At 46.4% G+C, this 13,471-nt stretch overlaps 1 protein-coding gene across 2 annotated transcripts in view; it reads right to left on the minus strand.

Annotated features, from left to right (window-relative positions):
- Nucleotides 1-13,471, minus strand: part of LOC119185401 (diacylglycerol kinase delta) — a 184,901-nt gene that overhangs the window by 17,389 nt on the left and 154,041 nt on the right. For both annotated transcript variants that reach the window (XM_037434436.2, XM_075892061.1), the window contains exons 27-28: nucleotides 4,895-4,990; nucleotides 1,777-1,878 (exon numbers count right to left, since the gene is read on the minus strand). In XM_037434436.2, the coding sequence (XP_037290333.2) occupies nucleotides 1,777-1,878; nucleotides 4,895-4,990 (198 nt within the window). The remainder of the gene's footprint in view (nucleotides 1-1,776; nucleotides 1,879-4,894; nucleotides 4,991-13,471) is intronic.

Consider the following 13,471-nt stretch of genomic DNA (forward strand, 5'->3'; position numbering starts at 1 on the left):
TAACTTGTTCTTGGTGTTACTATGGCTTCTTACTTAGGTTCGGCATGTTATAACTTTGGCTGAAAAACTCTTTTGATAATTCCACGTACTATTTTTACATCAATGCTTATTACAATACCTATAGTTTAGCAAATAGCTCACCTTCTGCAAGCTATGAAAGAAACTAATTTAAAAAAAATCTTGGAAGTTATTTTCTCTGTAGAAAACAATATCTAAAGAGGTTTCACTAAAATATATGCAGAAATAAATGATATATTTTAAGTTCAAGGTCCTCCCTTCAGCGAGGAACTTGGATTTTTCATTTGTTTTTGAACTGATACGCTCAAACACATATTTTACAGCATCAAAACAGTGGAGCTTGCCTAATGATATATTAATATACACATCAGGGCTGAACCTTGTTCTGTGAGCTAACTATTGCTTTCAAGAACACAGGACAAAACACGGTGTGGTTTTGTAAGAATGTACCGTTGTGAAGGTTTCGTATCTAATCCCACCAAATGATTCTCTTTATACAAGTTTTCTCACTAGTATACCATGAGGGTAATTTACTTTTTCTGTGTTACAGCATACCTCGTAGGGAGAAAAATTTAAAAAAGAAGAAAGAAAAAGTCCTTTTTATAAACAGTAACGTCCTAAAAATTGGCAAAGTTCATGCCATGCAGGCGTCAGAGCAGGGGAAAAACAAAAAAAGCCACTCTGCTTCAAGGAAACAAGCAGCTTAGAAAAAGAAGTAATTGGCAAAGCAGCCTTCACGTTGAAACATGCAATGAGCATTTAGGATGCACAAAAGCAAAGCACAGAGAGCAGCCGCACTTTCAGAATAGAAAGCACACAGCCAGAAGTGAAGTAATTTATAAATTGCGACCGTCTTTTAACACTAAAAAATATGAGCTAGAACCACAAGACCAACTACTGTCAGTTGAGATACGCTTGAACTGTTTTCCTATTAAGGCACACACATGTACAACTCATAGTCACATGTGCAACTGATAGGACTACCTATCCTGCAACCTCTTGCCCATTTTTTAGGACTGCAACAGAGCAAGAGCAATGCATGTGGATCAAGCAATGGATCTATATGCAACTCGATTTCTAAGATGTATTTCAGCATTGTTTCAGACTTATGAATAATTCACTAGTAGTTTACAACTTGTAATGCCGCTTTTGTAGCTTATATGAAGCTTAGTAGTGTGCATACTATTTAACTACAGTCACAAACAAATGAAATACAAACAGGAAACTACAAAACAGAATACTGGGTTTCGGTAGTGATATCTGGACAGTGCCATCTCGTACCAGCAAATATGCAGCTGCAAACGATATTGAGCGTGCAATCCAAAATCGTTACTACGTGTACTTGTCTCAGTGAAATAACACATTTTGGTTAAGTACAAGCTTTGGTATTTCATTTGTCCACCACAACTGTATATTATCCAGTTAGCAATAAGCGACACACACGGATATATATAGCAAGAAGTAGAGGACGGGCAAAACGAAAACTTTTTACTTTTCCTACGTTTCAGGCGGGGGGGACCGGCTCTAACCGAATAACATAGTTTTTCTCAGTTTACCTACCCAGCTAGACAGACTTCTGTCTAATGTTTACATTCAACATTAATGACGCTTGTTGGACACATGCACTTCCTGTACGTATCACATATAAGGCACGCAAACCTGTGCTTTTGATGCAGCAGTCCTAAACAGAGAAGAGAGTGTTCAACAAACTTCTATAAGACAGAGCCACAGTGTAGTAGACAAAAGCATAAGCCTCACCTCATCGTCTCCTGTGTTTTGCAAGTCGAAGCACTTGCGCAGCTCGTCTTCAACAGTGGCAGTTGTAGAAATCAACTTTTCCTCCAGCTGCGGGGGCAGCTTCTGCCCAAAAGATGAATGAGAAGCAGGTTGCAATTTCGTAGGTTTTATCAGCAGTTCAGTGTTACAACACTAAGCCACTGCATATATTACAGGAAATGAAATATTGGCTTGCTATCTTCATACAGTGTTTACTTTTTCTGTGGCGGCAGACATCTTAAGACCTATCATCATATTAATCACTATTAACTGACCCTTAAAGGCATTACACCAGCAGGGCAAAGAGTATTTGAAGTCCATACTGTGGGAATTGAGGCTAGCCCACTGCCTTTGCGTGGGCTTTGCCGCCTTTTCTGCGTTCTCATGTCCTGACATGACTCTCCTCTCTTCCGCGGTCTTCCGCACTTGGGGGAGCAGGAAGTGACGTATTAACCCCTCTCACCCGGTAGCGGATGTCGACTGTGGCGCCGCGCGCAGAGTCTCCCAATAGGTTTCGCTTGTGCGCGTCGGAAGTGAGAGAGACCTCTCCGGGCACGACATGGGAAGTAAGCATGCTTTTCTTTTTCGTCCGCTGGCTACCTTTGTTTGGGGCGCGTTGGGTCTTCGCCAACAGCACTTTGCACCCATGGCGAACGCTTACCTTATGTGTCCCCCTTGGGAACGCTAGGCTGAAGGGCGGTACAGTGTCCTAGTGCATGACCAAGCTACGCCGACCCGTACCTCTCCGAATCCAACGCGAGTGCCTTTGCCCTTGCTTGAGCAACCCGGCGTTGGTCTCGGTGTCTCCGTGAATCACTTTTCTCGCGGCACCCTGTGTAGTACTTCTCGCTCGTGGCGTGGATAAGCCCATTTGCTTTCCCGCCGCGCCTTTGCAACGGGCTCTGCACTGCGTTTCGGTGGTGCCGCAGGTAATAAAGTGTTGCGAACTCAAGCAGTACTGTGTTCTCGCCATGGTGACGATTAACGCATGCCCTGTGGCTCGCTCAGACCGGACCCACACTTGGCCGTAATCCTGCGGTATAAGTGCACACTAGAATATAATGAAGTGGATCCTTACAGTAGCAATAAAGAACCAACTGTTTGACATAAAGTACAGAGCCCAGAAGAGAAAACAAGATTTCAGCATTTATATTTGCCAAAGAGAAAAAAAAAAGAGGAGAGCACAATAATTGGAGGGAGCAAATAGTCAAAAACAAAAGAGAAACTAACAGAAGATGAAAAATCTTGTAGTAAAAGATTGACGCTAAACCGGTCAAACACAAGGCCATCAAGACACTATAATTATAGAAATGAAAATAAATCCCTTTGAACAGTGACAGCAGTGAGCCAAGACTCCCTAGCACATACATTGAAAAAATAAAAGAGAATGAGAAAGGCAACGATGGCTGTGAGGAGACCCCAAAGCAATAGAAAGCTTAGGCTAACGATGACAAACCCATAGATCTATGAGAGGTGCGAATGCTTGGTTTCGGCACATGTTTCCGTCTCCAAAGTAACAATCGAGTGACTGTCTGTGGTTTAACTGGAACCTCTTTGTGCAGAGAAGCAATGTAGAAACAACCAAGCATCCCCTAGCTAAAGCCTAGACACAACTTGGAGCCAATTAGATTAGTATTCAGAATCGTCCAGTTTAGCCGATTCAAGCATTGTGCGGCTTGATAAGGCAAGCTTTGCCTTTTTTTTTTTAACTTTAGGAGAGAAAAGGTCGAGTAGAATCGGGCCAGGTACACATGGGCATGCAGTTCACTCTTGTGTGTAGAGTGTTATAGTGCTTGTATTGACACACATTGCACTACATAATGTAAGCTCACCTGCGATTCTTATTACCATGCCTTGACCTCGTGAGAAAATATTCTCACCTGCCTGTCTATGGCATAAAAAATTAATTTCAAAGAATTATCCGTCGCAACAATTCCATGAACTGTGAAGAAAATGCTCTAAAGCTCTAAAGCTCTAATGCCCTTCTTGCTCTAAAGTGACATGCACGATGCCATCCCTGTCCGTCATATCACCCGCTGATTGTAACACATCACAAGAAAGGAATTAAACAATATATGCAACCAGGATGTGCACTGATCCAAAAACATTATTATACACGAGGTACAACAAGAACTGTGGCAACCGCAGTGCTCAAAACTTGGAAAGCATAGTTATTTGATTGCCATCAGCTAGTAAACACCAACAAAACAGAGTGCTATACCAACAATTAATGCCTTACTTTATATTGACATGTGTACTTGTTTTACTTTACACTGAAACCGAGTTTCACTGGCAAAACTTTACATGAGCTAAAACTCGGAGCAGGCCTGAGCTAAATGTACTAGGACCTTCTCAAGATTGTGCATGCAATGCGAGTGAGTTGAGTTAATTGTGTAAGTTATGCCAACACCAGTAATAATAATGGAATGTATGATGACGCATGTATAAATGCCACCACATTTCATTCCTAGGGCAGCTTATCATCAACCATGCAATGACCATGTTTGTGGCTATTGTAGCACTGTAAGTGTCACCTGCTTTGCGGGGCACAGGTTCACTGATTAAGGAGCACAAATTTTAGTTGACACTTGGAAGTTGATCCTTGGCTTCTGAATTCCAGAGCGTCGCAAAACAACAAGATATTGTTATTACTGCTTCTACATACCATGGCCTATGTGTTTAATTTCACAAAATTACAAAATACCCCTAGGTCTCTGTAGCCATCTTTATTGAGAACTGACCTACTCAATTAGATAGATTAAGAAAAGTTCTTTGTGCCAAATGTCATAAAACAATTACACTCAAACCTTATTATAACAAAGTTGCATCTTACACGAAAATAAGTTTGCCGTATCAAAAATTCATTATAAAGAGTATTCCTAAACCCATATTTAGAGCAAGACTATTCTTCATTTCTTCGATTATAACGAATATTTCGTTATATCCACATTCGTAACATTAAAGTTTGAGTGTATAAGAATAGATCAGTGCATGCCCACACACCACTCTGGCTGGCGTGCAAGTGTGTCGCTAAAATGATCAACAGCAATGCATCATTGTAACAACTCATTTGAACAAAAACAGCAGGGCTTCTTCTTACCGCTTCTTCGAGCTTCTCAGAGGCAAAGATTCTTGTCTCTTGACACAGCTGCCTGACACTGGCCACAAGGTCACAGATAAGTTGCCGTGTCTGCATCTGCAACAACAAACAAACAACAAAGAAAACCTTTTTTCCAGCGTACAGCAAACACAGCAGTCTGGGGAAATTGGGCAAATGCATTTTCAATAGACCTGATGAGGATCCAAGTTCCCTTCACTAGTTCTGGCATATGTTACAGCATAAAATTCATACAAGTGTTATTCAATGATTACGCAGTAACATGTAATGTCATACAGTGTGCCAGTTCATTGAAGCTATGAAGAAGCTACATCGAATGAAAACACACTAACAACAACTAAAAAACAAACTACATTTTAGCCAGAACTGCTTTACTCCGGTGATGCAAGCGATGCATATCATCTTACATAAAAATGCCACGGGTTACAGTTAGAATGCTTCCATAACCTTTCGCTATAGTAATATTAACACGTGCTTGTCAGAAAGAAAGACAATGGCAGTTGTGCATGTGCCATGAAGTACAAGGAAATGGATGAAAAAGAAGAACTCTCTTGCGCGTTCTATTAAAAGAACCGACCTGCTTCTGGTGTCTCAATCTCTGTGGCAAGACCTCTGTTTTGACGTCGTGACACTGGGGGAGGTGCTGGAGCCTACAACCTGATGCAGGACAGTCTTGCTCGGACCCGTTCACCCAGTCCAGAGACTCAGCCCCTTGTCACGACTCCAGTGCACCGATTCAGTCGGTGCCTACTAGGCCTAAATCCCAAGTCCACACCTGTTCCGCCTCTTTCCAGCATGGCAGCTCCTTCGACATCCACGGTTATCTCACCATCGCAGACCACTCTTCCCTCGCAGGTGACCCTTGAACATCCTCGCGTTCCTGAAGTTTTCCGTGGGGAAGAGTACGAGGATGTTGAGGACTGGCTCGAACAGTTCGAACGGGTCGCTGTATCCAACCACTGGAGCGAACAGCACAAACTTGGCTGTGCATATTTCGCACTAGAAGATAGCACTCGCACGTGGTATGAGAACCGCAAGGCTACATTCGATCTTGGGAAGACTTCCGTCGAAAGCTCCTCGCTACATTTTTGAACTCGGACCGACGGGATCACGCACAGCAAGTGATTGAGGCCTGCGTGCAAAAACCACATGAAACAGCCGCCATGTACGCAGAGGGTACGCTTCGTCTGTTTCGACGAGCTGACCCTGACATGCCCAAGGCGAATTAGGTGCGTCACCTAATGCAAGGTGTTAAAGAACAAGTGTTTGCGGGCCTCGTACGAAATCCACCTACCACAGTAGATGAATTCATAAGAGAGGCGACTGTCATCGAGCGCGCACTGCAACAATGACGCCGACATTTTGACCGCCTGCAGAACCACACGGCAGTAAGTGCTGCAGCTCAGAACACTGCCGTATGCGAAAGTTCCCTGCAACAAATGATTAGGGAAATACTGCATGAGGAACTTCGGGCCCTCTCCGTTCCCCTTGCCCAACCGCCAGTCGCATCTGTTGCCCAAATCGTCCACCAGGCGTTGAGGCAAGCCATTACACCACCCGCACCAAGTCCAGAGCCACATCCAGCGAGCTACGCTGATGTGGTCCGTTGCCCTCCACCGACATTTGTGGCGCCGCCCTTCCAGGCACGACCCGCTGCCGTACCTTGGTGGCAACGGGATTCTATGAGACGACCACCAGTTCGCCGAACTGACTTATGGCGCATGGCCGACCGTCGACCTATTTGCTTCCGCTGCGGAGAACCCGGTCACATTGCCCGCTATTGCCGTCATGGCGATTCCGGGTTCGGGAACTTTTCTCGTCCCGCTTCTTTCCGCTCCGAAGACCGTCGTGCCCACGATGCCGATCAACTATCGCCTGCCCAAGCAACTCCACCGCGTCGCTAGCGATCTCCATCACCTGCGCGTAACCGTGACTTCCCTTAGAGCTACGCGGACGTCGCCAGAGGCCGTTCGTCTAGCCCGCGCCAGGGAAACTAACTGATGCGACCTCGGGGGGCAAGGTTGCCAATCGTCGAGACACTGAAAAGTTCCCCCAATCATCGCAAGAAGGTATGACAACAACGACGGCGAATACGACGACGAATACTAATGTTGATGAAGTTGTACGTGCCGATCTGAGCGTTCTTATTGACAGACATCACGTTACAGCACTGGTCGACACTGGCGCCGACTTCTCAATCATGCGACAAGAGCTCGCCGACCGCCTTAGAAAGGTCAAGACACCATGGACAGGGCTGCACATAAGGAGTGCTGGTGGTCAGCTGATGACTCCCACGGGTAAATGCACCACTAGACTTCGCATCGTGGATTCTAGCTTCATGGCCACTTTCGACCTGTTGCCAGACTGCTGTAAAGAGTTAATTTTGGGCATGAATTTTCTTCAAGATCATGGCGCTGTTATCAACATCCCTCAACGTATGGTGACGTTTTGCGCACATCCGTATGCCGACAACAGCAGCGAAGAGCCACGCGGCCGTTTGCAAATAGCCGACGATGTGACACTCCCCCACGAGATCATTCTGCCTTGTGTCGGTGTCCAGTGGGTGTCCTTGCTATAAAGATAAGATAGCGGAGCACATAGTCGCTCCTTTGTTCACGCAAGGCATTTCCATCGCAAGGGGCGTCCTGGCACTTACTGGTGGACAGGCAGAAGTGCTCCTCACAAACTTCAGCTACGAGTGCCGTCAAATCCAGAAGGGTACCGCAATTGCCTAGTACGACGATGTAGACCAAGCCGGAGATTGTTTTGCCTTGCAACAAGATGACGCGGCTGTCCCCGCCTCGACAACTTTGTCGGTGGACTTCTGCTCTACGCTACCGCCCTCTGATAGGAAGTGCCTGCTCGAACTTATACACCAATTCGAAGACTACTTTTCGCGTACGTCAAAGGTCCAGCAAACACCATTGACCAAGCACCGCATCATTATTGAAGACAACACGCGACCGTTTTGGCAGAACCCCTACCGTGTGGCTCCGAAAGAGCGCGAGGAGATTCAGAAGCAAGTACACAAGATGCTTGCGGATGACGTCATACAACCTTCGAAAAGTCCTTGGGCGTCCCCCGTGGTATTGGTAAAAAAAAAAAAAACGGCAGCTTGCGCTTCTGCATTGATTGAACCAAGTCACAAAGAAAGACGTCTGTCCACTGCCCCGCATAGACGATTCACTCGATCGGCTGCGTCATGCGCGCTTTTTCTCTTCAATGGATCCCCGAAGCGGCTACTGGCAGATAGAAGTCGACGAGAGAAATCGTGAAAAAACGGCCTTCGTGACGCCCGATGGTTTATACGAATTTAAGGTGCTTCTTTTTGGGTTGTGCTCGGCGCCAGACACTTCTCAGCGTCTCATGGACACCGTACTATCATGCCTGAAGTGGCAAACATGCTTGGTCTATCTGGACGATAATATTGTATTCTCAGCAACATTCGAGGAATATCTCAGCCGTTTATTCACCGTCCTCCAAGCCATACGTTCGGCCGGCCTTCCTTTAAAACCGGAAAAATGTCATTTTGGTTTTAACGAACTCAGCTTCCTAGGCCATGTCGTCAGTCACGAGGGTGTTCGACCCGACCCGGCCAAACTAGACGCCGTAGCGCAATTTCCTGCACCACGCGACAAAAAGGCCGTGAGACGCTTCTTAGGGTTGTGGGCCTATTAGCGGCGATTTATCGAGGACTTTTCATCTATTGCGGCGCCGTTGACATGACTCACACGTGAGGACGTCCCCTTCTTTTGGGGTGAACAACAGCAAATGGCATTCAATAAACTACGACAACGCCTGCAAATACCTCCAGTCCTCGCACACTTCGACCAGGAAGCCCCTACAGCACTTCACACTGATGCCAGCAATGTAGATCTGGGTGCCGTTCTGGTGCAGTGGCAAGACAGCTGTGAAAGAGTAATAGCCTACGCCAGCAGAACTCTCTCTCGCATGGAGGAGAACTACTCGACTACCGAGAAGGAGTGTCTCGCCGTGGTGTGGGCGGTCATCAAATTTCGTCCATATTTGTACGGCCGCTCCTTCAAGGTTGTTAGCGACCATCACTCTTAGTGCTGGCTCACCAACCTTAAAGATCCATCTGGCCGTTTGGCGCGCTGGAGCCTAAGGCTTCAAGAGTTCAACATGACCATCGTCTATAACTCTGGGAAGCGGCACACCGACGCCGACTGTCTCTCACCGTCGCCAGTGGAGACTGTCGCTCGTGATGACGAAAACATCGACGTGACATTCTTGGGAGTCGTCAACACGGCCACTATTGCACAGGAGCAGCGCAGTGACCCTGAGCTGTTACCACTCATTGAATATTTAAAAGCACGACGTAAGGACGTGCCGCAGTTATTTGCCAGAGGACTGCCATCTTTTTGCTTGTGAAACGATGTTCTCTATAAGAAAAACTTCTCACCAACCGGCAACCCGCACTTGCTCGTCGTGCCTGCTTCTCTTCGAAAAGAAATTATGGAAGCGTGCCATGATGAAGCAACTTCTGGTCATCTAGGCTACACCCGAACATTGTGCCGACTACGATGCAAGTACTACTGGCCAAAGTTACTCGCTGCTGTTAACCATCACGTGCAAACTTGCATCGACTGCCAAAGATGCAAAGCACCTCCCAGCAAGCCAGCCGGTCTTTTACATCCAGTCGAAGCACCAGCGAAGCCGTTCACCCAGATTGGAATAGATTTCCTGGGTCCCTTTCCAACTTCCACAACAGGGAACAGGTGGGTAATCGTGGCGACCGATTACCTCTCTCGTTATGCGGAGCCTAAAGCTATGCAGCGCGGCACAGCAGCAGAAGCCGCTCAATTCTTCATTGAAAACATCGTCCTTCGACATGGCGCTCCGACAGCGGTGATCACAGACAGAGAACCTGCCTTCACCGCAGAGCTTTTGGAGTCGCTTCTCAGACTCAGCGGTACAGCCCACCGGAGAACAACTGCATACCATCCGCAGACAAACGGACTGACGGCACGCCTCAATAGGACCCTTACAGACATGATCAGCATGTGCGTTGACACGGAACATAAAAACTGGGTAAAGATATTGCCCTATGTGACCTTTGCCTATAATACCGCTCGACAAGAAACCACTGCAATGACGTTGTTCAGTCTGATCTATGGTCGCGAAGTCACGACAACGTTGGATGCCATGTTGCCGCATGAGTATGACGACATCCATGTAGACGCTGAAGAGTTCACTCAGCGCGCCGAGGAAGCCAGACAGCTCGCGCGTGTGCGCATCTGTCATCAACAGCATCAAGATGCACAACGGTACGACCTCCGACACAAGTTTATAAGCTACACACCAGGCGACAAGGTCTGGGTCTGGATTCCGATACGCCGACGTGGACTGTCGGAAAAACATCTAAGACGGTACTTTGGCCCATACAGCGTCACGCGACGCTTGAACGCGTCAACTATGAAGTTGTTCCCAACACTGACTGTAGTTCTAAGCGCCAAAAGCATTTACCCGAAGTTGTACACGTCGTGCGTATGAAACTGTATTTATCCAGTTGACGCGACCACTTCGTACGCCTGGTAGAGCACCTAAGTTGCGCATCGGGACGATGCCTCTTTCGGAGGGAGGCAAATGTCACGTGCTTGTCAGAAAGAAAGCCAATGGAAATTGTGCATGTGCCATGAAGTACAAGAAAATGGATGAAAAAGAAGAACTTACTTGCGCGTTTTATTAAAAGAACCGACCTGCTTCTGGTGTCTCAATCTCTACGGCAAGACCTCTGTTTTGACGTCGTGACAATATCACCAGTTATGACTGCTGGATGCATGACAACAGATTCTACAAACACTGCATTACTTCATGCAACACTCTGGCCTAACAGTACAAATCTAACACACATATAATTTGTTTTATTCAATTCCCTCATGATGAGTCAATTTTTTTCGGTAAGTACACCATTATTTAGCGAGCGTGCATTGTTATCAATATTCAGGCTTCTCTAAGCATGGCGTATAGTTTTGGTTATATAAGCAAGCGCTTTAGAAAATTTGTTGAGTTACATGTGTGACTGCATTTTCCGCATAAGGTTCTTTTCTGTCCAAGTCGTATTGCTACCCATTCTCAAATTAGACGTCTGCTAAAATCCTTTCTGCTGAACAATTTTGATTTCAAATATTTGTATATACATGCACACAAATGCGTGTGTGAGGGTTGTGTGTGCATAGCGTATATATATATATATATATACACATATATATATATTGTTGCGTACATGCACGAAGACAAAGAAGCGTATACGGTGAATGTGCTTGTCGTCGGTTGCCATGGGGTCAAAGGAGGCACATCCATAGCCTCACGTGGCAGACAACTCACGATGGTCAGCTGTCGACCACGACATTTCTCGGTGGGACAGTTCCTCGCGAACAATCTGTCGAATGGTAGAAAAAAGGTCGAGGCCAGGATTCGTGTCAACACTGGCAACAGTTGTAACGTTAGCCAGCCGACCAAACTTGGGTGCGATTCGACGCATCTTGAGCTTTTCAAACGTTCGGCAATGCTGAATGACGTCAGACACAGAACTGAGGCTTTCTTTTCCAATTAGAAAATTATACACGTCCTCAGCAATCCCTTTGAGCAGATGCCCAACTTTGTCCTCTTCCGACATGGTAGCACAGACCACCTTGCACAGCCTTAACACTTCTTCTATGTAAGTGTTGCATGTCTCACCTGGTAGCTGTGCCTGTTGCGACAGTGTTTGCTCAGCCCGCTTCTTTCTAGCAACCGAGTCGCCGAAACACGCTCTGAACTCTTCAACAAAAAGATCCCACGTCGTGAGTGCGTCCTCGTGGTTCTCGTACCATACCAGTGCGGTGTCGGTCAGGAAGAACACTACGTTGGCTAGCATAGCGGCTGCATCCCAACCGTTGGACTTGCCCACACGTTTGTACTTGGTGAGCCAGGCGTCGACATCTTCTTCGGCTTTTCCTCCGAAGGGCGGTGGAACTCGGTAGTATAGAAGCGGGCCAGATGGTGCCGTCCTGGAAACGCCTGCTTCTTCGGGCATGTCGAAGTCACTCACGGCAGATGGTGGGAGACCGGCAAGTCGACGGCTTCGTCGAAGCTGTGGCAGTGATCGTTCCATTGTTGAAGCGCTTACCCAGCACCTCCACCACTCTGTTACGTTTGAAAGAGACTGGTAGACGTTGAAAGGGGCCGTTTATTAGGTCGTGAGGGGCAGCTTAGAAGCGGCCAACTGGTTAAAGATCCTCCTGATCCTCTTCTTCCTCTCTCGCTCTGGGCGACAAGTCTTCTTTGTCTTCGTGCATGTACGCAACATTCCTCTCCGCGCAGACGAAGGCCGCTAGACGAGTCAGTCGAGGTGCATGGTAGAAGGCACGGTACGGGATCTAAGCTCCAAGGGCATCGAATGCGGACCGAAGGTGTTTGAAGGGCACAGCAATCTCCACCAAATTGTTAAGGTGTTTATTAGCCGGCACACAGCGAGCATGCACAATGGCGACAGTAACGGCCAAGCACGGGCTCTCAGCGCGAGCGGCATCCTTTTTGGGTATACCCACTAGAAGGCACCTGAGAGTTCGACCAATTTCAGTGTTCGGAAGCTTCTCTAATATATATATATATATATATATATATATATATATATATATATATATATATATATATATATATATATATATATATATATATATATATACGCTACACATATATATATACATACGCACAGTCGAATCTTATTCATTCGAACACGCTTAATTCGAGCTTCCCGGTAATTTGAACTCACGCTGAGGTCCTGTCAAAGCTATGCTGCGTGTTCCAATGGGCGAGAACGCCCTGTAATTCAAACGCACAAGCACTTGCGACGGTTAATTCGAACATACCGCGCTTCGAAACACTCCCACGTTTAATTCACATATAAACCCAATAAAGTGGCTGGGGGGATAGCTGTCGTGGTAACTCAGTGGTAGAGCATCGAACGCGTCATCCGAAGGTCGCAGGTTCGGATCCTGCCCACGGCAAGTTATCTTTTCACCCACTTTTGTTCATATTTACATTACAATTCGGTCTAATATCTTCCCCTATACTTTCCTTGGCATTATTGTCTGTTAGATCTTAATGATATTGTGTAAAACACAGAAAAACGAGCCCTTAAGTATACACTTCTTTCCTTATTTCATTAACGAGGGTCTCGTACTGGCAGACTTAGAGCCTTTAGGATGTATACGAGGGACTATTGGTCAGCTGCCCACTCGTAATGAGTTCACGTGCTACGTGACCCCAAATAGGCTCAAAAGAGTGTGCTACACTCGCCGCCACGGCTACTGGTGGCGCTGACTGACACTCCCACGTTTAATTCACACATAATCCCAATAAAGTGGCTGGGGGGATAGCTGTCGTGGTAGCTCAGTGGTAGAGCATCGAAAGCGTCATTTGAAGGTCGCAGGTTCAAATCCTGCCCACGGCAAGTTATCTTTTCACCCACTTTTCTTCATATTTAAATTACAATTCGGTCTAATATCTTCCCCTATACTTTCCTTGGCATTATTGTCTATTAGATCTTAATAA

The sequence above is a fragment of the Rhipicephalus microplus genome, chromosome 1 (assembly GCF_043290135.1).
Source record: "Rhipicephalus microplus isolate Deutch F79 chromosome 1, USDA_Rmic, whole genome shotgun sequence".
NCBI classification, from domain to species: Eukaryota; Metazoa; Arthropoda; class Arachnida; order Ixodida; family Ixodidae; genus Rhipicephalus; species Rhipicephalus microplus.